This window comes from Ranitomeya imitator, chromosome 2, assembly GCF_032444005.1.
Source record: "Ranitomeya imitator isolate aRanImi1 chromosome 2, aRanImi1.pri, whole genome shotgun sequence".
Lineage (NCBI taxonomy): Eukaryota > Metazoa > Chordata > Amphibia > Anura > Dendrobatidae > Ranitomeya > Ranitomeya imitator.
The window spans coordinates 234943205-234970945 of record NC_091283.1 but is presented as its reverse complement, the minus strand read 5'-3'; the positions used below and the strand labels follow the sequence as shown (position 1 = coordinate 234970945).

The following is a 27741-nucleotide window of genomic DNA, read 5'->3' as shown; positions in this document are numbered from 1 at the left end:
TGCCATCCAGTCTCCAAACGTCACGCGTGTGGTTGGCACCAAAGATCTCGATCTTGGTCTCATCAGACCAGAGAACCTTGAACCAGTCAGTCTCAGAGTCCTCCAAGTGATCATGAGCAAACTGTAGACGAGCCTTGACATGACGCTTTGAAAGTAAAGGTACCTTACGGGCTCGTCTGGAACGGAGACCATTGCGGTGGAGTACGTTACTTATGGTATTGACCGAAACCAATGTCCCCACTGCCATGAGATCTTCCCGGAGCTCCTTCCTTGTTGTCCTTGGGTTAGCCTTGACTCTTCGGACAAGCCTGGCCTCGGCACGGGAGGAAACTTTCAAAGGCTGTCCAGGCCGTGGCAGGCTAACAGTAGTTCCATAAGCCTTCCACTTCCGGATGATGCTCCCAACAGTGGAGACAGGTAGGCCCAACTCCTTGGAAAGGGTTTTGTACCCCTTGCCAGCCTTGTGACCCTCCACGATCTTGTCTCTGATGGCCTTGGAATGCTCCTTTGTCTTTCCCATGTTGACCATGTATGAGGGCTGTTCACAAGTTTGGGGAGGGTCTTAAATAGAAAGAAAAGGCTGGAAAAAGAGATAATTAATCCAAACATGTGAAGCTCATTGTTCTTTGTGCCTGAACTACTTCTTAATACTTTAGGGGAACCAAACAGAATTCTGGTGGGTTGAGGGTTTGAATAATAAATGACCCTCTGAAAAGACTTTTCACAATTTAAAAAAAAAAAAAAAGAAATAACATTCTTTTTTGCTGCAGTGCATTTCACACTTCCAGGCTGATCTACAGTCCAAATGTCACAATGCCAAGTTAATTCCAAATGTGTAAACCTGCTAAATCTGCAGGGGGTTGAATACTGCTTGTAGGCACTGTATATATGAGTTCGCGACTCTACGTTCAGCACCTGTTCACACTTAGGCTATGTTCACACTTTGTGGATTTTGCTGCGGATGTGCAGCGGATTTGACCGCTGCGGATCTGCAGCAGTTTCCCATGAGTTTACAGTACAATGTAAACCTATGGGAAACAAAAAACGCTGTGCACATGCTGCGGAAAAAAATGTGCGGAAACGCAGCGGATTATATTCTGCAGCATGTCACTTCTTTTCTGTGGATTTTCACCTGCTTCAATAGGAAACTGCAGATGAAAATCCGCAGAAGAAACCGCAGTAAAAACCGCGATAAATCCGCAGTAAAATCCCCGACGGGTTTTCACTGCGGATTTTGGAATTCTGCTGCGGAAAAATCCGCAGTGGAATCCGCAAAGTGTGAACTTAGCCTAAGTCTATGTTTGGATGTGACGGTCAGTCTTTTGAAATGTATTCTTTAGCCTTCTGACTGAGCACTCCGCCTCCTAGTCACAGGTGTTTTAATTACAGCAGGTCTATTACCCCTCCATAGAGAGAGAATTTTAGTCTAAGAAGAGGTTTCACATGTACCCATTCAGATGGAGACGTTTATTCTCAGCGAGGAAAGGCAAGTTTAGGAACTGGTATAAGAGAGATGCCGTAAAGTGGCTACCAGGTACACATAAAATTGGCCATTTTTATGCGCTAAACGCTCTCATTTTTCATATTTCTAGTGCAGTAATGCAGTTCAATTTTCGTGTTTCATGTTTGCATGTTTTAGTGCTGCAGTGTGCTGCCTTATTTATTTGACCGCTGTGCTTTACGGCTGGCTCTCACAGTCAGTGCGGGAAGCTGAAGGCGAGGGACGTGACCAGACACCGGAATGTAAGTATGTACTGTTTTTTTTTTTTTACATTTACAATGGTAACCAGGGTAAACATCGGGTTACTAAGCGCGGCCCTGCGCTTAGTAACCCAATGTTTACCCTGGTTACCCGGGGACTTCGGCATCGTTGGTCGCTGGAGAGCTGTCTGTGTGACAGCTCTCCAGCGACCACACAACGACTTACCAACGATCACGGCCAGGTCGTATCGCTGGTCGTGATCGTTGGTAAATCGTTAAGTGTAACGGTACCTTAATACTCCTCTATTCTCATTACATCTTGTTATCAGATAAGACCCTATTTTTCGCTTGTTTGTTCCTCAGTATCTCGACTACAAGAAATCTCTGTAATGCTTTCAGGTTACTTGGTTAGAAGCCATCAAGGACTGTTTGGACCTTAACGGGGTCCATCTGAAACCCCAATGCAGAAGCCAAATGTCCTGAGAACTGGACCTGCTGTACCACAAATTGCCATTTCTCCAGGTTAGCAAATAAATAGTTGTCACGTAGAACCTCGAGAACCTGTCTGACATGCTCACCATGCTCCTCCAGAGAACGTGAGGAACTCAATATATCATCCAGGAAAATTACCACAAATCTACCAATCAGTGAGAAAAAATATAATTAATGACATTTTCAAAGACTGCCGAAGCATTGGTTACCCCGAATGGCAGCATCAAATGTTCAATCTGCCCCTCAGGTGTATTGTGTGTGGTCTTCCATCCGTCACCATGGCGATACGTATAAGGTTATATGCCCCTCTCACGGTAAGTCTGTAACACCATTTATCTCCAGGTAATTGGCTAAACAGGTCAGGTGTAAGGGGTAAAGGATCGGGAAGGTGAGCTGTGATTTTATTAATCTCTCTGAAGTCCAAGCATGGACGCCGCCCTCCATCCTATTACCAAAACCCCACAGTGACTGGAGAGGTGCATGGCCGTATATGACCCTTAGCCGCACACTGGAAGGGGGTAAATAAGCGAGATTTCTGCATTTTAGCTCCTGGTGTGGAGGCGATAGCACAATCATATGCCGCCATATACTAGACGTCCGGTAACCGGTAATAATTCCCTCATGTGTGGGGTCTATTTGTCTCCAGAGAAATCACACGTTACATTCCACACATAACATTGTGTAGAAAAGGCGGCGCGAGGTAATTGTGCCAGTAGTGAGGGCGAATAATGGCGGAAATGTCACTGACTGAGGAGAAGTCTCCATGTAGTGTCTTCACTGCGGATCACGTGACCCCTGACTCCTCCCTCCTGTGACCTCATCACAGGTCCTGTGCGCACAGAGCAGCCATATATGTGGAGTGCGGCTCTGCAGGTGGAGGTATGTGGAGATTCCCCATTACTGAGCGCGGGGACATTAACCCCTTCTGCACGGAGACTCTTTATAAGAATCATAACGTTGTTGTTCTGTTTCCTGTAATAGATACATACGAGCCAACTATGGAGGACAGGAAGTGAGGGAGCGGATTGTTCTCCTAGTACAGGGCCCCTTTCTTGGCCCCACACAGTGTAATGCCCCCATTATACCCTGTAAGCAGGGTTCTGCCCCACACCCAGCTGCCTCGGGCACTTTACCATGAGCTGGTACCTCAGATTCTTCCCCGCACCCCTTTCCTTTGTTGGCGCCAAATCTGTTCTGCCTTTGGGGCTCCGGCCTTTATAATATCAGTAACTGCGTCATCAAGGTCTCCTGACCAGGTGCACCCTCTAGACTCTTCCCTCCGGAAACCCTCCCTCTCCCCATTGATGTCACATGGTCCCGTCTGGACGGCAGATAGCAGTCTGTACAAATGCAGCACAGCCCTGAGGAGTCTTTTTTATGACTCTCCTTTTTACACCCCTTATCTAATATATATGATGGCGCTCACACAGTATAATGTTTCCACAGTACTGGCATCTCTCGTAAAAAATGTATTTTCACACTACTGCCATACCCCCACACAGTATAATGTTCTCATAGTACCGCCATACCCCCACACAGTATAATGTTCTCATAGTACCGCCATACCCCCACACACAGTATAATGTTCTCATAGTACCGACATATCCCGACACACAGTATAATGTTCTCATAGTACCGCCATACCCCCACACAGTATAATGTTCTCATAGTACCGCCATACCCCCACACACAGTGTAATGTTCTCATAGTACCGACATATCCCGACACACAGTATAATGTTCTCATAGTACCAACATATCCCGACACACAGTATAATGTTCTCATAGTACCGCCATACCCCCACACACAGTATAATGTTCTCATAGTACCGACATATCCCGACACACAGTATAATGTTCTCATAGTACCGACATATCCCGACACACAGTATAATGTTCTCATAGTACCGCCATACCCCCACACAGTATAATGTTCTCATAGTACCGCCATACCCCCACACACAGTGTAATGTTCTCATAGTACCGACATATCCCGACACACAGTATAATGTTCTCATAGTACCAACATATCCCGACACACAGTATAATGTTCTCATAGTACCGCCATACCCCCACACACTATATAATGTTCTCATAGTACCACCATACCCCCACACACAGTATAATGATCCTACAGTACCGCCATACCCCCACACACAGTATAATGTTCTCATAGTACCGCCATACCCCCCACACACTATATAATGTTCTCATAGTACCGCCATATCCCCACACTCAGTATAATGTTCTCATAGTACCGCCATACCCCCACACACAGTATAATGTTCCTACAGTACCGCCATACCCCCCCACACAGTATAATGTTCCTACAGTACCGCCATACCCCCACACACAGTATAATGTTTCCACAGTACCATCATCCCACAACACACAGTATTTGTTCCCACAATAGTGGCTTCCCACAGACACAGGATAATGTTTCCACAGGACTGGCATCCCCCTAACACACATTATAATGTCCCCACAGTACTGCCATCCCCCTCTTTCTAATGTTCCCACAGTGCTGCCCCCTACATGCACAATATGGTACCATCCACCTCACTGACTACCTCCGACCACCGACAGTTAATAAATACTCACTTAGCCTCATTGTTGGTGCAGATACCAATGAAGCCAGGATCTATGAGATATTTACCATACGATAGTTGGATAGGCAGGAGTGTGTCATTCATAAAGGTAGCCCACTCGGTTGCTATGATGCCTATGAATAGACAGGGCTCGGTGGGGTGTGGTATTGGTCACCCTCTCCTTCCCATCATCACAATGTCAGCGATATCCACATTCCCATGACGGTGATACCGCTGAATAGATTAGTGAATCAGGGAGTGGAAAGCTCCTGATCCACCATTCAGCCTTCACTTCTGAGTCTGAGACTCCGTGCACTGCAGGCACAATGACGTCACTACCTCACACCTGTATTACGGAGCCTCAGTACTCACACCGCACAGACCAGAGCAGCGCTCCTCAGGAACCGGGTTGGCTGAGTAGTGTGTGTGGTTTTTTTTCTTCAAATATCAGGAATTGTGGGGGCATCATATTAAGAGAAGAGCTGTTGGGACTCTCATACTGAATGTGTGGCTGGTAGGGGCCATTATACTGGGGTTGTGGTGGACGGTAAATGCCTCGATACTGAGTGGGGGTTTTATTTTGTGTAGCAGGTTGGGGTGGCCATAATTAGAGATGAGCGAATATGTTCAGAAAACGGTCGCCAAATATAAATTCAGCACGAATATGGTACATTCGGATTCATGATCGGTAACACGAGCATTTTTCTTAACATCGGAAAAAGTCTGTAACATTCTGTAAAAGATATAATAGAAGCCGGCAATACATGTGCCGCGTTTAGTAAAATCACAGCCACCAATGTGGGAGACTGGGGTTCAAATCCTGGCTCTGCCCTGTTGGACATAATATACCAGTAGTGGTCCATAACACTATGGTGCCTACCTCAATAAACATGAGTGTCCTGAACAAGGAAAGTCATACCTGCTGGGACGTTGCCTGGATTAACAAGGTCCGTGTCAGCTGTCGAGGAACCAGGACAATCTGATGATAAATGGGCTACTGGACCAAACCATACATGGACAAGGCAAGGGGGAATGGAAGCCAGTGAAGAGATTTGCAGAGGGGAGAAGCGGAGAAGTAGCGAGGGCAGAGATGAATTAGTCGGGCAGCAGAGGAAAGGATGGACTGGAGAGGTGCAAGGGTTTTAGCAGGGAGGCCACAGAAAAAAGGATGTTGCAGAAGTCGAAGCGGGAGATCGTCAGCACGGGTGGTGCAGTAGTTAGCACCGCAGCCTTGCAGCGCTGGGGTCCTGGGTTCTAATCCCACCCAGGACAACATCTGCAAAGAGTTTGTATGTTCTCTCCGTGTTTGCGTGGGTTTCCTCCGGGTACTCCGGTTTCCTCCCACATTCCAAAGACATACCGATAGGGAATCTAGACTGTGAGCCCCATCGGGGACAGCGATGATAATGTGTGCAAACTGTAAAGCGCTGCGGAATATGTTAGCGCTATATAAAAAAATAAAGATTTATCGTCACACATCCTGCATCCCATAGTCCAGTACCCATATACTATTATTATTATTATTATTATTTATATAGCACCATTGATTCCATGGTGCTGTACATGAGAAGGTGTTACATACAAATTACAGATATCACTTACAGTAAATAAGCAAACAATCACAGATACAGAGGGGTGAGGACCCTGCCCTTGCGGGCTTACATTCTACAGGATGGTGGGGAAGGAGACAGTAGGTTGAGAATTGCAGCAGCTCCGGTGTTGGTGAGGCGGTAGCTCCGGTAGTGGTGAGGAGGCAGCAGGGTCAGTGCAGGCTGTAGGCTTTCCTGAATAGCTGGGTTTTCAGGAGTATGGGGAATATTCAGGAGAAGTCTTGGAGGTGGTTGGGTGAGGAGCGAATAAGTGTGGAGGAGAGAAGGAGGTCTTAGGAGGACCAGAGATCACGTGAGGGAAGATATCGGGAGATTAGTTCAGAGACATATGGAGAAGACGGTTTATAGATGGCCTTGTAGGTCAGTATTAGTAATTTGAAGTGGATACGCTGAGGGAATGGGAGCCAGTGAAGAGATTTGCAGAGGGGAGGAGTAGCGAGGAGCGAGAGGAATTAGTCGGATAGCAGAGTTAAGGACGGACTGGAGAGGTGCAAGGTTGTTAGCAGGGAGGCCACAGAAAAGGATGTTGCAGTAGTCGAAGCTGGAGATCATCACACATCCTGCATCCCATAGTCCAGTGCCAATATACCCATCATACATATCCTCCATCCCATAGTCCAGTGCCTATATACGATCATACATATCCTCCATCCCGTAGTCTAGTGCCCATATACCATCATACATATCCTCCATCCCGTAGTCCAGTGCCCATATACCCATCATACATATCCTCCATCCCATAGTCCAGTGCCTATATACGATCATACATATCCTCCATCCCGTAGTCCAGTGCCCATATACCATCATACATATCCTCCATCCCGTAGTCCAGTGCCCATATACCCATCACACATCCTCCATCCCATAGTCCAGTGCCCATATACCCATCATACATCTTCCATCCCATAGTCCCGTGCCCATATACCCATTACACATCCTCCATCCCATAGTCCAGCGCCCATATACCCATCATACATCCTCCATCCCATAGTCCCGAGCTGGGTGGCGCTGAGCAGGGAGTTGCCGGAGATGTGCTGTTATGTAACCTGGCAGTGCGGCTCTGTGTGCGGCCACTGATGATGCGATTTTCTACGCTGGTAACAATAGAGCGCGGCAGTAATAGAGGAGGGGGGATTCATTTCTGTCATGTGCTCTCTGCTCCTTTCTGGGGGCAGACAATGACTGGAGCTTATGTTCCCAGGGATGCTAGATTTCTCCCACCCGGTCAGTGTCTGCTGAGGTGTTGTAGGGTGGGAAAACTGTTGCTCATAGCAACCAATCACTGCTCATCTTCTTTTAAACAGCTCTGGTGAAATGAAAGATGCTTAGTGATTGGTTGCTATGTGGAATGAGCGTGGCTTGACACACACACACACACACACACACACACACACACACACACACACACACATACATACACACACACACACACACACACACACACACACACACACACACACACACACACACATACACTCAGCTTTATATATATATGGATTTTTTTTCTTTACGTTGGAGGGCCCAATTCCAGCTATTGCTGTCGGACCTGTGATTTCTATCTCCTCCACTGTGTACAGGATAATAGAGTATAATAAAGTAGTTATGGACGAGACTTAACTAACATTGTGCAGTTGGAGCGCCCCCAGACACAGGGCCACAAGTCACTCGGTACCGGTCCTTTCTGCTCAGTTCTGCGGTTGTCACGGTGGCTGGACCCGGTCGTGACCCTGCTAAGGGGCGTCCAATAAAGGTGGTAGTACAGTCTGTCGGGGGTTCGTGACGCCACCTGTGGTGTTCGGTCAGGGTGACCGACGCTGTTGTGGGGTCCGCTGGGGTGATGGAATAGCAGCTGGATGGTATACCTTCCCACAGGTGAAGTATGTCCCCAGGGCTTCCCAGTGAGGTGGAGGGTGATGGTGTGAGGTGCAGGCAATAACGAGGACACAAGGTTGCAGTCTCTTTACCTCTTTACTGAAGGCTTCAATATACTCAGTCCAGAGCACGTTCAACCGGGCTATCAGAGACCGGCCGGTCCGATGGGCACATCCAGAGTTTCCCTCGCAGATGGAAATCGTTGCCTACCAATAGCGCCTGTGTGTTGTAGTCCTACCCTGCTGAGCATTCGGAATAGTCCTCACAACTGCTGTTCTTGTTCGTTCGTTCTCTACAGCTCTCTCGTTCTTTGGTTCCAGATGTTACTAGTTTCTAACGTCCCCCAGGTATGGTATGGCTAGGACGCCACCCGTGTGACGGGAAGGCTTGGAGGTCTTCTGGGACCCTAGAGACGCCCCTCTCCCAATGTTGCCCCCTATGTCTTCGTAGGTGTAGTAAGGTAGACAGCCAACCTATGACTAACTGTCCAGCGGAGTTTGAAGTAAGGCCTGAAGTCAGTTACTCCTACGGTGTTCCGGCCACGACTACGCGCCTCAGTAAGATGTTGCCTCTCTCTCGGCACGACTCTTACTGGCTCTCCTTTGTGCTTGATCTCGTTTACACGGTTCCACAATATCCTTCCCTTCGTGTCTCTTTCTTAGGATTATGCCGCAGGGTGTGCAGGCGCGGTTCCGTTACGTTCTGTTCGCTAGGCACCTGCCAGGTTCCCACACCTGACAGGGACCCCCCTGTGCCTTCTCCCTGCCCCCCCCCCCGGTTAAATCCAGTACTCCTGGACTGGAAAGAAGAACAACAATATAATACAGTGCAAGACATACAAAAATTTTTAGAATGCTAAGAACAAGTAATTAGAAAAGGTGCTTCCCTTTATGGGAGGTGAGGACGCTTAAACGTTGCAAACAATAACAAGATTAACCCCTTTACCCCCAAGGGTGGTTTGCACGTTAATGACCAGGCCAATTTTTACAATTCTGACCACTGTCCCTTTATGAGGTTATAACTCTGGAACGCTTCAATGGATTCCAGTGATTCTGACATTGTTTTCTCGTGACATATTGTTCTTCATGACAATGGTAAAAATTCTTTGATAGTACTTGCGTTTATTTGTGAAAAAAACGGAAATTTGGCGAAAATTATGAAAATTTCGCAATTTTCCAACTTTGAATTTTTATGCAATTAAATCACAGATATATGTCCCACAAAATACTTAATAAGTAACATTTCCCACATGTTTACTTTACATCAGCACAATTTTGGAACCAAAATTTTTTTTTGTTAGGGAGTTATAAGGGTTAAAAGTTGACCAGCAATTCCTCATTTTTACAACACCATTTTTTTTTTAGGGACCACATCTCATTTGAAGTCATTTTGAGGGGTCTATATGATAGAAAATACCCAAGTGTGACACCATTTTAAAAACTGCACCCCTCATGGTGCTCAAAACCATATTCAAGAAGTTTATTAACCCTTCTGGTGCTTCACAGGAATTTTTGGAATGTTTAGAGAAAAATGAACATTTAACTTTTTTTCACAAAAAATTTAATTCAGCTCCAATTTGTTTTATTTTCCCAAGGGTAAGAGAAGAAATTGGACCCCAAAAGTTGTTGTACAATTTGTCCTGAGTACGCTGATACCCCATATGTGGGGGTAAACCACTGTTTGGGCGCATGGGAGAGCTCGGAAGGGAAGGAGCGCCGTTTGACTTTTCAATGCAAAATTGACAGGAATTGAGATGGGACGCCATGTTGCGTTTGGAGAGCCACTGATGTGCCTAAACATTGAAACCCCCCACAAGTGACACCATTTTGGAAAGTAGACCCCCTAAGGAACTTATCTAGATGTGTGGTGAGCGCTTTGACCCACCAAGGGCTTCACAGAAGTTTATAATGCAGAGCCGTAAAAATAAAACAAACATTTTTTCCCACAAAAATTATTTTTTAGCCCCCAGTTTTGTATTTTCCCGAGGATAACAGGAGAAATTGGACCCCAAAATTTGTTGTCCAATTTGTCGTGAGTGCGCTGATACCCCATAAGTGGGGGGGAACCACTGTTTGGGCGCATGGGAGGGCTCGGAAGGGAAGGATCTCCATTTGGAATGCAGACTTAGATGGAATGGTCTGCAGGTGTCACATTGCGTTTGCAGAGCCCCTAATGTACCTAAACAGTAGAAACCCCCCACAAGTGACACCATTTTGGAAAGTAGACCCCCTAAGGAACTTATCTAGATGTGTGGTGAGCGCTTTGACCCACCAAGGGCTTCACAGAAGTTTATAATGCAGAGCCGTAAAAATAAAACAAAAATTTTTTCCCACAAAAATTATTTTTTAGCCCCCAGTTTTGTATTTTCCCGAGGGTAAGAGGAGAAATTCGACCTCAAAAGTTGTTGTCCAATTTGTCCTGAGTACGCTGATACCCCATATGTGGAGGGAACCACCGTTTGGGCGCATGGGAGGGCTCGGAAGGGAAGGAGTGCCATTTGGAATGCAGACTTAGATGGAATAGTCTGCAGGCGTCACATTGCGTTTGCAGAGCCCCTAATGTACCTAAACAGTAGAAACCCCCCACAAGTGACCCCATATTGGAAACTAGACCCCCCAGGAAACTCATCTAGATGTGTTGGGAGAACTTTGAACCCCCAAGTGTTTCACTACAGTTTATAACGCAGAGCCGTGAAAATAAAAAATCTTTTTTTTTCCCACAAAAATTATTTTTTAGCCCCTAGTTTGTTTTTTCCCAAGGGTAACAGGAGAAATTGGACCCCAAAAGTTGTTGTCCTATTTGTCCTGAGTACGCTGATACCCCATATGTTGGGGCAAACCCCTGATTGGGCACACGGGAGAGCTCGGAAGGGAAGGAGCACTGTTTTACTTTTTCAACGCAGAATTGGCTGGAATTGAGATCGGATGCCATGTCGTGTTTGGAGAGCCCCTGATGTGCCTAAACAGTGGAAACCCTCCAATTATAACTGAAGCCCTAATCCAAACACATCCCTAACCCTAATTCCAACGGTAACCCTAACCACACCCCTAACCCTGACACACCCCTAATCCCAACCCTATTCCCAACTGTAAATGTAATCTAAACCCTAACCCTAACTTTAGCCCCAACCCTAACTGTAGCCCCAACCCTAACTGTAGCCCCAACCCTAACCCTAGCCCTAACCCTAGCCCCAACCCTAACCCTAGCCCTAACCCTAACCCTAGCCCTAACCCTAGCCCTAACCCTAACCCTAGCCCTAGCCCTAACCCTAGCCCTAACGGGAAAATGGATATAAATACATTTTTTTAATTTTTCCCTAACTAAGGGGGTGATGAAGGGGGGTTTGATTTACTTTTATAGCAGGTTTTTTAGCTGATTTTTATGATTGGCAGCCGTCACACACTGAAAGACGCTTTTTATTGCAAAAAATATTTTTTGCGTTACCACATTTTGAGAGCTATAATTTTTCCATATTTTGGTCCACAGAGTCATGTGAGGTCTTGTTTTTTGCGGGACGAGTTGACGATTTTATTGGTAACATTTTCAGGCACGTGACATTTTTTGATCGCTTTTTATTCCGATTTTTGTGAGGAAGAATGACCAAAAAACAGCTATTCATGAATTTCTTTTGGGGGAGGCGTTTATACCGTTCCGCGTTTGGTAAAATTGATAAAGCAGTTTTATTCTTCGGGTCAGTACGATTACAGCGATACCTCATTTATATCATTTTTTTATGTTTTGTTGCTTTTATACGATAAAAACTATTTTACGAAAAAATAATTATTTTTGCATCGCTTTATTCTCAGGACTATAACTTTTTTATGTTTTTACTGATGATGCTGTATGGCGGCTCGTTTTTTGCGGGACAAGATGACGCTTTCAGCGGTACCATGGTTATTTATATCTGTCGTTTTGATCGCGTGTTATTCCACTTTTTGTTCGTCGGTATGATAATAAAGCGTTGTTTTTTGCCTCGTTTTTTTTTTTTTTTTCTTACGGTGTTTACTGAAGGGGTTAACTAGTGGGCCAGTTTTATAGGTCGGGCCGTTACGGACGCGGCGATACTAAATATGTGTACTTTTATTGTTTTGTTTTTTTTATTTAGATAAAGAAATGTATTTATGGGAATATAATTTTTTTTTTTTTTCATTATTTTGGAATATTTATTTTAATTTTTTTTTACACATTTGAAAAATTTTTTTTTTACTTTTTTACTTTGTCCCAGGAGGGGACATCACAGATCGGTGATCTGACAGTTTGCACAGCACTCTGTCAGATCACCGATCTGAGAGCAGTGCAGGCTGCTTCACAATGCCTGCTCTGAGCAGGCTCTGTGAAGCCACCTCCCTCCCTGCAGGACCCGGAAACGCGGCCATCTTGGATCCGGGCCTGGAGCAGGGAGGGAGGGAGGTAAGACCCTCGCAGCAACGCGATCACATCGCGTTGCTGCGGGGGGCTCAGGGAAGCCCGCAGGGAGCCCCCTCCCTGCGCGGTGCTTCCCTGCACCGCCGGCACATCGCGATCATCTTTGATCGCGGTGTGCCGGGGGTTAATGTGCCGGGGGCGGTCTTTGACCGCTCCTGGCACATAGTGCCGGATGTCAGCTGCGATAGGCAGCTGACACCCGGCCGCGATCGGCGGCGCTCCCCCCGTGAGCGCTGCCGATCGCATATGACGTACTATTGCGTCCTTGGGAAGTAAAGCCCACCCCACATGGACGCAATAGTACGTCTAATGGCAGAAAGGGGTTAAATACTTTTAATTAACATTTAGATCATAAATAACCTTTAGTACCCAGCTGGGTATTCTACTAAGTGCAAATTTTGAACAAATAACTAACTCTTCCTTTAAGGGCGTGTTCGCTGAACCCACTAAAGGCCTACCATAAAATGCTACATAACTCGTTTCTTTCCGTTCCAACTTCCCCAATGCAGGATCGCCTAGCTCCTTGGCTGGGCCTACTGTCATTGTACCAACCATCTTTCTACGTTTCTCAGGAGGACTCTCTCTCTAACCCCTACGGGTTCACTTCCAGGCTTTCCTGTCCTCAATCTTTATCAACATTATTAACTGTCTAAATTCTTCAACATTATTAACGTTTCAACCTTTATGAAAGTAATTATCAAACATTCCCTTTAAGAGGGACCCAAGTCTCTGGTGCAGATTCTCTCTCAGCAAGCAAGTTCACAGCAAGCAAGTCCTTCTGCATCATGTCTTCGCAAAGTCTTCTTTGGCTTATAAAACCAGTAGGGAGCACCTTTAAGAAGGTGCAAACTATTTACAAAGCAGTTCTGAATCATTCACCGTCCATGATCCGGCAGTCTTTAAAACAATGATGAACGTTGTGTAACAGTAGCAAAAACAATAGAAAACAATAGGGATCCCCGGTAAACGAAGGGATCCCTAGGAGTTAACCCTGGACGGGTTGAAGGTAGCAGCAGGAAACAATGAACTATGTACAAATCTCGGGGTTTCGAGGTTTATTTCCTCGGCATTAGTGACTGTGACATCTCCACCGGCAGCATTGGGCGGGGGCACCCACCCGGGTACTGGTGGACACTTGGTGTGGTCACAGGAAATTCTGAGCTCCAATCCAGGGTCTGAGTGGCGACGGTTCTGAATCCCGCAACACCCGAGGAACTGACCACCCCAGAGGCGGAACTTTCGGTCACCACCGCGACAGTGTCCACAGTGCAGGTAGTAGTTTCCACAACAGTACATGTGGGGAGCACCACCGTGGTCTCGGTGACAGTCGTGGTCCGATCACAAGGGGGCACCCTCGCTATGGGAGATGGCTTCTCCGCCGCTTTGATGGATGATGTCATGGGGGCTGGCCGCTTACGCACATTCAGGGCGAACCAACCCCTCTCCCCGAAGTGCCGGGTGTAGGTGACCTCAACCCCCTTGTACAAATCCCGATCCGGGTGGCCCTCTCTGAGATGGGACTCTACATCCCTCCGGTTTACAAAAACCTGGGAATATAGGTCCGGCTCCAAGCCCCATCCTCCACGGAGCCGGAACTCGACAACAGTGTCCTGTCTGCGCGGGGCCTGGTGGGCGGTACGGTCTTTGCGGGCCCGGTCCTTCACCTCAAGGTCCCGCCGGTAGTGGGCCTCCCACTGGGCCTGGCGATGCTTCTCCGACTCCTTCCACTGCTGATCCAGCTGGGCCTGGTACTGTTCCCAGCTAAGGGCCTCGACCAGCTCTCCCTCCTGCGTCCGCACCATGGGAAACCCCATGATGTTCGTCCCTGGGTTCACCCAGCGGCACACCGTACGCTTTGCGTAGACCTCGCCTGGCGTGGTAAGCGGCGAGATCGGGGCCTTAAGAAGTGCTCCATGCCCGTGGGTTGGTCCCATTGCGGGAGACGTTGAAGTCTATTGGTCCCAGGGAGAGGGGGCTCTGCGACGGGGCCGATTAACAGGTCCTTTGCCTGCGGGACGGGGTCGGCAGACTCACCGGTCGAGGCGACTTCCTCCCTTGCGGTCGGCTCCTGTGATGGCATAGGATCCGGGATCAGGGGCTCCTCCGCCAGCGTCTCTTGGCACGGGGCCTTAGTCTCCAGCCGCCACTGGAGCAGCTGCTCCATGAGATCCTCCATCTCGCTCTGCAGGAGACCGGTCCCAATAGTGGAGGTTTGGCTGCTGGGCTCATCCGGGTAGCTGGGGGAGCCCTCTGCTTCAACCCCGCAGTCTGGGTCTGAGCTACTGGCCATCGCGTCCTCCACGTGGGTCGCTTCCTGGTCTCTTTCCCGCTCTCTTCTTCGTGGGCGGTTTCGTTTCTTGTTCCTCCGCCCCCCATTGAGGATCAGGACGCGGATCTCGGCTGCTGACGGACACGTCCTCAAGGTGCAGAAATATGTAGACTGGGCGGCCATTATCGTTCGCGCTCTCCAGTTCTTCTACACCCACTTCCACTCCTTTCTTCTTCTCCTGCGCTCCTCGTGGCGCGGCAGTTTTGGCGGGAATCTTGCATCAATAGCAATGCACAGTCCTTGCAATAAATCACAATTCCAACACGTCTCAATCACAGTTCTAAGGCACAATTCTTCAGGCTTAAGTACGATCCTGTTCGTGACGCCAAGTTGGAGCGCCCCCAGACACAGGGCCACAAGTCACTCGGTACCGGTCCTTTCTGCTCAGTTCTGCGGTTGTCACGGTGGCTGGACCCGGTCGTGACCCTGCTAAGGGGCGTCCAATAAAGGTGGTAGTACAGTCTGTCAGGGGTTCGTGACGCCACCTGTGGTGTTCGGTCAGGGTGACCGACGCTGCTGTGGGGTCCGCTGGGGTGATGGAATAGCAGCTGGATGGTATACCTTCCCACAGGTGAAGTATGTCCCCAGGGCTTCCCAGTGAGGTGGATGGTGATGGTGTGAGGTGCAGGCAATAACGAGGACACAAGGTTGCAGTCTCTTTACCTCTTTACTGAAGGCTTCAATATACTCAGTCCAGAGCACGTTCAACCGGGCTATCAGAGACCGGCCGGTCCGATGGGCACATCCAGAGTTTCCCTCGCAGATGGAAATCGTTGCCTACCAATAGCGCCTGTGTGTTGTAGTCCTACCCTGCTGAGCATTCGGAATAGTCCTTACAACTGCTGTTCTCCTTCGTTCGTTCTCTACAGCTTTCTTTCTCTCTCTCGTTCTTTGGTTCCAGATGTTACTAGTTTCTAACGTCCCCCAGGTATATTTTGGCTAGGACGTCACCCGTTTGACGGGAAGGCTTGGAGGTCTTCCAGGACCCTAGAGACGCCCCTCTCCCAATGTTGCCCCCTATGCCTTCGTAGGTGTGGAAGGTAGACAGCCAACCTATAATCAACTGTCCAGCGGAATTTGAAGTAATGCCTGAAGTCAGTTACTCCTACGGTGATCCGGCCACCGACTACGCGCCTCAGTAAGATGTTGCCTCTCTCTCTCGGCACGACTCTTACTGGCTCTCCTTTGTGCTGATCTCGTTTACACTGTTCCACAATATTCTTTCCTTCGTGTCTCTCTCTTGGGATACCGCCGCAAGGTAGTGCAGGCGCGGTTCCGTTACATTCTGTTCTGTTCGCTAGGCACCTGCCAGGTTCCCACGCCTGACAGGGACCCCCCTGTGCCTTCTCCCTGCAACACCCCCTGCCACGGGATGTTGCCTGGTTCCAACCCAGTCAGCTTCTGACTAACTTCCTCCCCAGTCCCTAGTTTTACCAGTGTGAGGAGTGGCCCAATAAATAAAGCCTTTTTCTCCCCCTAGTGGCCCGGAGTGTGAAGTGTAATGTGTTCTGGTGATACCTGGTCAGGAGAACTCTTTAGTGCCATCAGATGTACCGCTACTCTCCTTAGTGGCAGAGTGCCATACTGCAACGACCAGGTCTCTGGGGCGCTGCACAGTGACTCTGCTTTCCATATAGTGATGGATATTTCTTGTTGTTAAAACTATGATGCTTTCACTTTAAACCTTTGTTAAACCCCTCTGATCAGTGCGATCATACAAGCCTCTGATGGCTCCGGTGATGCCCTGTACTACTGTAGTGTCGTGTATCATCACTGCTGTCAGTGTAATACTAACAGCCCCATACACATGAGATAAGAGTTGGCTGAACGCTCATTTGGCAGACGGCCATCTCTCCCGACTCCCCCATACACACAATTATTCCAGCTTTCCTGGGGTCTGTATGAGAGAGTCACCTCCAGACTCATCTAGCGGAGGATTATCTACAGGAAGAACAAAGGGACTGTCCTCTGAAATTCAGGATGTCAGATCCTTCTCTGCCCTGACATCATCTGTCGGGAGGCCCCAAATACATTATATAGTAGCCCAAACCCCCGAAATCAGTGATTACATGGAACTATAGTCTAATGTGTATGGGGGCGGTAAAAGGTAACTTATTGGACGCTGCCTCTGGCCTAATAGATCTTGATACATTGCAGCCCAGACCCCATTATTAGGCATGTAAGTACCGTAATAACTAGACCGCCCCATACTATCCAGTACTTGGGGGCGGGGGGCATTCAGCCAAACTCTGTCACCTTCTTAGACGCCATGTTTCATTTTCACAGCAGCAAGTGGTTAAACTGCCAGGGTTTTTGTTGAAGCCTCATCTGTGCCGTCCCTGCGGTGCACATCTATGTTCTGTGCACAAAAAGATTAATTACTTATAATAAATGTTTAACATGTTAAAAATTATAAAATGTGTCTTCTGCTTTTTCCACTTTTTTTTTTTTTTACAAGAAGTGTTGGAGCCAATTTTGTTTAGAAACATTTTAATTTCTAGGCCAGAAATAAACCCCATAAATCACTGTACATGGAGACTTTGGGATCGGATCATTTTTGTCCGTGTTGATTGTGGAAACAAAAAATCTTTTCTAAAAGCCTCAAACTTCTGTGTGTGAATCAGACCTGAGATCTAACGTGATAGAAGATTACAGTGCGGGGAAGGCGGGAAACCTTCATATAGAGGCCGGTGGTGATGGAGTCAGTGACCGACTCTGGCCAAATCTGTCTCTAGAGCCGTAGTAGAAGATGAAGATGTCGTTCTCATCATGAAGTAGTTATTTCTCATGTCGCGTGTAATGAATATCTCCTGCAGTATTGCTAATGCCGATTCCAGGGTCGGTAAATGAGATGAGAATTAGCATTATGGAAGATGAGTCTATGAGAAACGTATTCAGCTGCCGACTCAGAGGAAGAAACTGCTTGTTGTCTGTGGCCTAAATATATAGGATTTATTAGTAGATGGAAAGAAGGAAACTAAATACTGTAAAATAATAAATCTCCTCATATGTTTCCCTTATTATCTCCAGTAATTGTATTATTACAGGATTCTTATGATGTTACATCGGCTCATCTTCTCATTCAGGTCTCTACAATATCGGATCCTCTCAGTGAAGATCTTCTACAAAAGAGAATTTTCCAGATTTACCCATCAAAGATGGATATGGACAGAGACAAGATGGCGGAGAGGATATTACACCTCACCCTAGAGATCCTCTTCCGGCTTACTGGAGAGGTGAGAGATTCTGATGACGTCACATTACATCATTCTTATCTATGGCAATAACAGATGGACAGAACTGGAGAGGTGAGGACTCTGGAAATGTCTGTAGTGAGATTTATTAATGTGTCTCTCCATTACCAGGATTACACAGTGGTGAAGAAGACCTCTAGTGATCGCTGTCAGGACCCTGTGTCTGAAGGATGGGGAAGACCCCTGAGCCCAATCACGGGGCCTCCACCTCACCCCCTGATCTATGAGGACATGAATGACCAGAAGATCCTAGAACTCATCTACAAGATGATTGAGCTGCTGACTGGAGAGGTGTCACTGCTGGGAATGCTGGGACATTATACAGTAATGCTCTGAAGGGATCGGGGGATGACGGTATCATTGTACGTGTCAGGTTCCTATAAGGTGTCAGGATGTCGCTGTCTATTTCTCCATGGAGGAGTGGGAGTATTTAGAAGGACACAGAGATCTGTACAAGAACGTCATAATGGAGGTTCCCCAGCCCCTCACATCTCCAGGTAATAGACAGGACTAAATACACACGGCCTATAATTACAGTTAGGGCCAGAAATATTTGGACAGTGACACAATTTTCGCGAGTTGGGCTCTGCATGCCACCACATTGGATTTGAAATGAAACCTCTACAACAGAATTCAAGTGCAGATTGTAACGTTTAATTTGAAGGGTTGAACAAAAATATCTGATAGAAAATGTTGGAATTGTACACATTTCTTTACAAACACTCCACATTTTAGGAGGTCAAAAGTAATTGGACAAATAAACATAACCCAAACAAAATATTTTTATTTTCAATATTTTGTTGCAAATCCTTTGGAGGCAATCACTGCCTTAAGTCTGGAACCCATGGACATCACCAAACGCTGGGTTTCCTCCTTCTTAATGCTTTGCCAGGCCTTTACAGCCGCAGCCTTCAGGTCTTGCTTGTTTGTGGGTCTTTCCGTCTTAAGTCTGGATTTGAGCAAGTGAAATGCATGCTCAATTGGGTTTAGATCTGGAGATTGACTTGGCCATTGCAGAATGTTCCACTTTTTGGCACTCATGAACTCCTGGGTAGCTTTGGCTGTATGCTTGGGGTCATTGTCCATCTGTACTATGAAGCGCCGTCCAATCAACTTTGCAGCATTTGGCTGAATCTGGGCTGAAAGTATATCCCGGTACACTTCAGAATTCATCCGGCTACTCTTGTCTGCTCTTATGTCATCAATAAACACAAGTGACCCAGTGCCATTGAAAGCCATGCATGCCCATGCCATCACGTTGCCTCCACCATATTTTACAGAGGATGTGGTGTGCCTTGGATCATGTGCCGTTCCCTTTCTTCTCCAAACTTTTTTCTTCCCATCATTCTGGTACAGGTTGATCTTTGTCTCATCTGTCCATAGAATACTTTTCCAGAACTGAGCTGGCTTCTTGAGGTGTTTTTCTGCAAATTTAACTCTGGCCTGTCTATTTTTGGTATTGATGAATGGTTTGCATCTAGATGTGAACCCTTTGTATTTACTGTCATGGAGTCTTCTCTTTACTGTTGACTTAGAGACAGATACACCTACTTCACTGAGAGTGTTCTGGACTTCAGTTGATGTTGTGAACGGGTTCTTCTTCACCAAATTAAGTATGCGGCGATCATCCACCACTGTTGTCATCCGTGGACGCCCAGGCCTTTTTGAGTTCCCAAGCTCACCAGTCAATTCCTTTTTTCTCAGAATGTACCCAACTGTTGATTTTGCTACTCCAAGCATGTCTGCTATCTCTCTGATGGATTTTTTCTTTTTTTTCAGCCTCAGGATGTTCTGCTTCACCTCAATTGAGAGTTCCTTTGACCGCATGTTGTCTGCTCACAGCAACAGCTTCCAAATGCAAAACCACACACCTGGAATCCACCCCTGACCTTTTAACTACTTCATTGATTACAGGTTAACGAGGGAGACGCCTTCAGAGTTAATTGCAGCCCTTAGAGTCCATTGTCCAATTACTTTTGGTCCCTTGAAAAAGAGGACGCTATGCATTACAGAGCTATGATTCCTAAACCCTTTCTCCGATTTGGATGTGGAAACTATCATATTGCAGCTGGGAGTGTGCACTTTCAGCCCATATTATATATATAATTGTATTTCTGAACATGTTTTTTAAACAGCTAAAATAACAAAACTTGTGTCACTGTCCAAATATTTCTGGCCCTAACTGTATCTGTATGTAAAGAATGAATTCACTCCCTGTATGTGTTTCCTCCAGATCTATCCAGTAAGAGGACAACACCAGAGAGATGTCCCCGTCCTCTTCATCCACAGGACTGTAACCAAGAAGATGCCAATGCTCCTCAGGATCATCAGGTAGATGGAGAGAAGGTGTCAGGAGATCTCCCCTATGATGTGTAGACGCCGGTGAAGGTCTTGTGCTCAGTCTTGTTTTATCCACCAGTATTATATGTTTTATACTTGTGTAATGAAAACGGTGGAGATGGCAGGATTAGAGCTGATCATAGATGTGACTTCTCCATCTGTTGGTGACTTTTATAATATTTGTTTCAGGGTGAAGATCTGACCCATATTAATACTACAGAGACATATGTGAGAGATGATGAGTGGTGTAAAGAGGAGATTCCTACATATAACTACCCAGGTGAGTAGTGACCACTAAATGCAGAGAAGTCACAGATTCTTCTCATCACCGGCTGTGGCTGCTTTATCGGTGGTGTAGTCCGGCCGTATTACCATGATTGCCATGGATTCTGGCCGATGAATTGGGACACACAAATTTGTTTGTAGGACAATTTGCTCTAGCACGCTATCTGTCAAACAAATGAAAAAAAAATTGATTAGTCCAAAATTTTCCACCTCCACATTTATACCAGGAATGGCAATAAGATTAGGGATGAATGGAGTAGCCGAATCCGAATCCTCCCATCTGGGAAATGCTACATCAAGAGGCAAAGCCCTTTGGACATTGGTGTGCGCCAATTCACGAGCACTAGGGACAGCGCTAGTACTGGGCATTGTTCCCTAAGTTGGAGACATTTCTCGCTATTTGTCCTTCTTGTTGTACTGGTCTTTGTGTGTGAGGATGGACCAGAATCACTGCTCATTTCTCCCCGCGTTATAAGGTACGTGGGGGTCCAGATGAGCAGGGCTTTGTGCAGCGCTGACGTTTATCTACTGTTGGTGGTCACAAAGCACTTAAGTTAAGGGTATCATCATTTCTGTCCAGGCCTATTTCCTGAGTTTTATTTTATTTTTTTTATTCTGTGAAATCATGGTTGAAAAGCAATGTCTGACTTTTATTTGTTCATTTTCATAGATTTTTGATTTATTACTTTTTCTCAGATTCAAGATATTTCTGTGACCATTGAGGGGTTTTCAGTCATTAAACGAGGGGTACCAACAATTTTTACCACGTGTGTAGGAGGAGTGAATATTTTAAATCCACATCCACTTTCTGGAAATTAGCACGAAGTGGATGTCAAAATTACACATTTGCCATTTTATTACCCAGCACATAGGGCCCAGATTGTGCTCCAGGAGACACACACCACAAATATTGCTAAATACAGGAATCCTAAATGTTGTTTGAGCACACTGCAAGACTCAGAAGTGAGAGCAGATTTTGCTGGATTGGTTTATAGAAACCCTGATGCTTTTCAACAGTCTTTGAGCTACTAATAGCTGTTTTTCAAAGCTAGCAAAAGTGTGAGATGGGTCACATCTATACAATACCCTCAGGGATATCAGTAGAATATAACATGGAGCGTCTCCCAATAATTTTAAACTTAATCTTTTAATCATTAAGATAAAATGGACAAACTAACATGACACAATTAACACGTGAATAAGGTGCTCATGCAAACCAGTGCTCAAGATAAAAATTGTTTTGATCTCACCAATGGGAACAGACAAATGTCCACAGCAGATTCCTCCTGTTGTCTTCTCTAAATAGGAGAGGAGGAAAGAGGGAGGGGGTATAGGGCTTTACTAAACTTCCTATCGTGCCCCTTGTATTGCCCCTGTCCTAACAAGGACGGGCCCCAAGTATACCCTGCTAGGGACAATCACCATCCACTACATGTAATATATAGGTCTCCCTACGTGTTTCCTCCTCAGTCACAGGCATTCATGACTATTCATAGGCAGTGACACAAATTGTCACACCCATTGATAGGTACCCTGTCACTGCAGGGTTACTTAGATGACGGATGTCACGATTCACACCGTGACCGTCACCCAAACGTCACGGACTTTAGGCCAACAGATGGCTATCACATGTGCAGGGGGCCTTATCCTTGTTATCCCTCCACTGCTACAATGTGATGAAAAAACACACACAAGGCTATTGACCTATTAGTTTACAGCAGGGTCTTATTTTAGTTATCCCACTGTTCTTCAATATACCACGAACTGCAGGGATTTATGTATATCCCGCTTTACAGTTCTGCTTGAGAACTTGCAGCTCTCTGGCACCCCCCTTACCCTCAGGTCAGACTAGGTGCTGCACCTAGAGTAATTAGTCACCAGAAAGGCTGCCTGCTTTGTACTGGCTATTGGGCAAGCTGCAGCGAGGCGATATAACTACTCCCACTCAGGCAGGAACAATAATTAACAATGCTGCCGTCGCTACGACTCCCAAAGGCACCGTACAAGGTATGCTGCCACCAGCTTCGATTAAACGGTCCGAAGCTAACCCAAAACAGTAGCGTAATTCCCTTCAGAAGACTTAGGGTACGTTTTAGAACAAGAGAACGAAACTAGTATTTAGATATTTTACTCCGTAAAAAATTAAGGCAGTTTTACAAAAAGGCATATAAAGATGTTACAATATGAGACAATTGAAAATATGTACAAGGTATTTATAAAAATAACAGGGGTTAAATGAGAAATTAACACTTACATGTGTTCAGGACATTGCAGGCAACCAGGCTAGTGGGCGGAGTTCCCATATGTTCCAGTTCATCAGGGCTAGCAGTCAGAGCTCCTCTAGTAAGACTCAGACTAAGACTGAAGGCTGGGTTAAGTGGAGTCCCTTAAAAACCTGGAGACTCGTGACATCACTAAAGGGGTTTAGTTAACATCGCCCTCCCCTCTCATCAGAGTTACCAAATTTAACACAGTCTTATAATGCTAGTATCTCCACTCCAGAATCCCAGCACACCCCTCATTCATCTTTTTTTACCATTGGCTTTCTATGGGTAGTAAATTCGGGCTCGTTCGGACGCCCAGTTCCTGAGAAATCTGTACTCTGTCCATGTTGGAACTAGAGGCTCCCGCTTACAGTGGCTGATAAATCCGCCAATGGAGATTCGCAAAATGGATTTATTATTTTCCTAGCCAAAAGCGTTGGCCCAATATCTTACAATATTTGAACAAAGAACTTCATGAATTTTGGGAAATTCTATACCAGTTCTAGCTGATTCTAGATGGGAGGAGAGATGAGTAAGTTGCCCAGAGCCTGGAATTTACAGCTAGCAATAAAACCTTCTCATACACACAGCAGAAACACACAGAGAAGGGTTTTTTTTCAGCCCGCAGCATGGGTCTGACAGGCAAAGCTACAAAATCATATTACATTTCATACAATATTGTGACAATGGACTCTTAATTTTTTGCATACTTTATGTCCCATTGGCTTTAAATCAACTCCCCTGATGAATTCCTGTGACTGGGGAGGAAACACGTAGGGAGACTTATATATTATATGTAGTGGATGGTTGTTGTCCCTAGCAGGGTATACTTGGGGCCTGTCCTTGTTAGGACAGGAGAAATACAAGGGGCACGACAGGGAGTTTAGTAAAGCCCTATACCCCCTCCCTCTCTTTCCTCTCCTCCTATCTAGAGAAGGCAACAGGAGGAGCCTGCTGTGGACGTTTGTCATTCCCATTGGTGAGACCAAACCAATTTTTATCTTGAGCACTGGCTTGCATGAGCACCTTATTCACATGTGTTAATTTTGTCATGTTAGTTTGTCCATTTTATCTTAGTGATAAAAAGTTAAGTTTTAATTATTGGGAGACTCTCCGTGCTATATTCTAACCTCTGTTTATCCATTGATCGTTGATGGACCTGACAGGGGACTTGTTTTTTTTGTGAGATAAGAATTGGTATTATTTTTGCCTACATAACATTGATTGATTCTTTTTATTCAATATTTGGGAGGCAGAATGAACAAACCGTTGAACACCACCCACTACTAGTTCATCCAACAAGGTTTTCTATTAGACTGTGAACAGTCATTGTTTGGTAAATAATTAAAGTTTTTACATAGCTTGCCATTTTTATGGATGGTTTAAGTTGAAATGTTCAAAAATATAAAACTCAAGGATATTTTATTACAAACAAATGTTGTTGTTTTTTTATCTTAGCAGATGACTGTACCAGGAGCTCAGCGGGACAGTTGACATCTTCAGTTTTTAAATCTGATGGTCTTGAGATCCTACAAGATACAACTGAAGGGAATGCCATTACTCCAGATATAGCATCATCCATTCACAGCAAAGATCTGTCATCTGGTCCTTTGAAACAGGTCCCATCTTCTGATTCATTGCTAACTACTAAGGAAAATCAAAGTCATAAACGAGGCATTAAAAGACAAACTGCTCCTAAAGCAAATAAGTTATTTTCCTGTTCAGAATGTGGGAAATGTTTTAACCAGAAATGGCATCTTGTTAGTCACCAGAGAAATCACACAGGAGAGAAGCCTTTTTCCTGTTCAGAATGTGGGAAATGTTTTAACCAGAAATCAGATTTGGTTAATCACCAAAGAACTCACACAGGGGAGAAGCCTTTTCCTGTTCAGAATGTGGGAAATGTTTTAACCAGAAATCAGATTTGGTTAGGCACCATAGGACTCACACAGGGGAGAAGCCTTTTTCCTGTTCAGAATGTGGGAAATGTTTTAAATGTAAAATAAATCTTGATAGCCATCAAAGAATCCACACAGGGGAGAGACATTTTACCTGTTCAGAATGTGGGAAAGGTTTTAAATGTAAAATAAATCTTGATAGCCATCAAAGAATCCACACAGGAGAGAAACCTTTTACCTGTTCAGAATGTGGGAAAGGTTTTTACCAGAAATGGCATCTTGTTAGACATCAGAGAATTCACACAGGGGAGAAGCCTTTTTCATGTTCAGAATGTGGGAAATGTTTTAAATGGAAAATAGATTTGGTTAATCACCATAGAACTTGCACAGGGGAGAAGCCTTTTTCCTGTTCAGAATGTGGGAAATGTTTTACATGTAAATCACTGCTTGTTACTCACCATAGAATTCACACAGGGGAGAAGCCTTTTTCCTGTTCAGAATGTGGGAAATGTTTTAACCCGAAATGGCATCTTGTTAGACATCAGAGCAGTCGCAAAGAGGGGAAGCCTTTTTCCTGTTCAGAATGTGGGAAATGTTTTATCCAGAAATCAGATTTGGTTAGGCACCATAGAACTCACACAGGGAAGAAGTCTTTTTCCTGTTCAGAATGTGGGAAATGTTTTAACCAGAAATGGCATCTTGTTAGACATCAGAGCAGTCACAAAGAGGAGAAGCCTTTTTCCTGTTCAGAATGTGGGAAATGTTTTATCCAGAAATCAGATTTGGTTAGGCACCATAGGACTCACACAGGGGAGAAGTCTTTTTCCTGTTCAGAATGTGGGAAACGTTTTACACGTAAATCACTGCTTGTTACTCACCATAGAATTCACACAGGGGAGAAGCCTTTTTCCTGTTCAGAATGTGGGAAATGTTTTAACCAGAAATCAGATTTGGTTAGGCACCATAGGACTCACACAGGGGAGAAACCTTTTTCCTGTTCAGAATGTGGGAAATGTTTTAACCAGAAATCAGATTTGGTTAGGCACCACGGAACTCACACACAGGAGAAGCCTTTTTCCTGTTCAGAATGTGGGAAATGTTAGTTAGCCACGAGAGAACTCACAAAGAGGAGAAGCCTTTTTCCTGTTCAGAATGTGGGAAATGTTTTAACCTGAAATCAGATTTGGTTAGGCACCATAGAACTCACACAGGGGAGAAGCCTTTTTCCTGTTCAGAATGTGGGATATGTTTTAACAGGAAAGCGATTCTTGTTAGGCATCAGAGTAGTAACACAGAGAAGCCTTTTTTCATTTTCTTAATGTGGGAAATACTTGGAAATCAACTGTTAATAAACATCAGAGACATCTGGAGCGCCCCCAGTAGGGCAGTGGGGTACTTGGTATCGGGTCCTTTGGTTCTCGGCGGTAATGTCATGGTGGCTGACCCGGTCCATGGCCCTAGGGGCGTCCATTGATAAATGGGGGAAAGGCCTTTAAAGGGAATAGTTTTCCTGATGCCACCTGTGGTATTCGGTCAGGGTGACCAACGCTGCTTAGGGGTCCGCTGGGGTGATGTAATGGCAGCTAGATGGTATACCTTCCCACAGGTGAAGTGTATCCCCAGGGCTTCCCAGAGTGTAGATAGTGAATGGTATGAGGCGTAGTGAATAACGAGGACACCAGGTTGCAGTCTCTTTACCTTTACTGAAGGCTTCAGTGTCCGCAGTCCAGGGTACTAGACCACAGGGCAGAGTCCGGCTGGTCTGAAGGAAAATCCATAGTCCCCTTAACCAGGTGGAAATCAGTAGCCTTCCTCTAGCGCCTGGGTGTTGTAGTACCTCCCTGCTGAGCTTCTCGGTAAGGTCCTCACAACTTTTGGAGATGTTTAGTTTCTTTGTCTCTGTCCCCCTGATGGTTAGGATAGGACAAAACCCGTATGACTGGTGGCCTGAAGCTTTTTACAGGGACCCTACAACGCCCCGGCCCCCACAAGTTGCCACCGTGCCTCCTGCGTATAAGGTCAGGCAGCCAACATGGAATTAACTGTCCTGCAGTCTCTGAAGTAAAGCATAGAGATCCTTACTCCCTCGGTATTCTGGCTACTGGATTACTGCGCCTCAGAAGGAGGCAGCCTTTCACAGGGCAGAACTCCTTCTGGTTTCCTCTCCTTTTTGCTATGACTTCGTTTCTCACCCTCTGCAATACACTTCTCCTCTAATATCTCTTTCCTAGGATGCTGCCGCACGTGGGGCAGGCGCAGCTCCATGGACCCTCGTCCTCCTCAGACCAAAGTCTGGATCTGGCTGAGGTCACTCCAGCCAGCTTCTGCCAAACTCCGTCGGGTTCTGACTAACTTTCTATCCAGACCACCAGTTTTACCTAATTGTGAGGAGTGCCCTAATAGATAGGAGCGTAGCTCCCCCTGGCGGCCTGGAGTGTAAAGTGTGTTGTATGGATTGTGATACCTGGCAAAGAGAATTCCTTTATTGCCTTCAGACATAATATCACTCCCCCTAGTGGAAGAACGACACTACTGCAACGACTAGGACTCTGCGGCGCTGCACATCACATAGGGGAGAAGCCTTTTTTATGTTCATAATGTTGGAATAGTTTTAACCAAAATTGAATCTTCTTAAATGGGTTATCTCTTATCATTCCTCATGTTTGCTGACAAAAGGATAAAAC

General features: G+C 45.9%; 1 protein-coding gene across 2 annotated transcripts; it reads left to right on the top strand.

Moving 5' to 3' along the window:
• Window positions 1–18385: 18385 nt before the first annotated feature.
• On the top strand, window positions 18386–25284 carry LOC138667332 (zinc finger protein 184-like). Of its 2 annotated transcripts, none has more exons than XM_069755566.1 (4): window positions 18386–18767; window positions 20504–20601; window positions 20800–20890; window positions 24621–25284. In XM_069755566.1, the coding sequence occupies exons 1-4, from the start codon at window positions 18683–18685 to the stop codon at window positions 25163–25165; spliced, it is 819 nt and encodes a 272-aa protein (XP_069611667.1). In that variant the 5' UTR covers window positions 18386–18682; the 3' UTR covers window positions 25166–25284. The 2 variants fall into 2 exon arrangements, with proteins under 2 accessions (XP_069611667.1, XP_069611666.1); XM_069755565.1 differs by having other exon boundaries at window positions 24618–25284.
• The last annotated feature ends 2457 nt before the right edge of the window (window positions 25285–27741 follow it).

Excerpts from the sequence above, each read along its gene's own strand:
- LOC138667332 (XM_069755565.1), top strand. The coding sequence starts at position 18,683 with ATGGAGGAGTGGGAGTATTTAGAAGGACACAGAGATCTGTACAAGAAC. Across the intron at positions 18,768-20,503 it reads CCAGCCCCTCACATCTCCAG|ATCTATCCAGTAAGAGGACA; the intron begins GTAATAGACAGG and ends TGTTTCCTCCAG. Across the intron at positions 20,602-20,799 it reads ATGCTCCTCAGGATCATCAG|GGTGAAGATCTGACCCATAT; the intron begins GTAGATGGAGAG and ends TATTTGTTTCAG.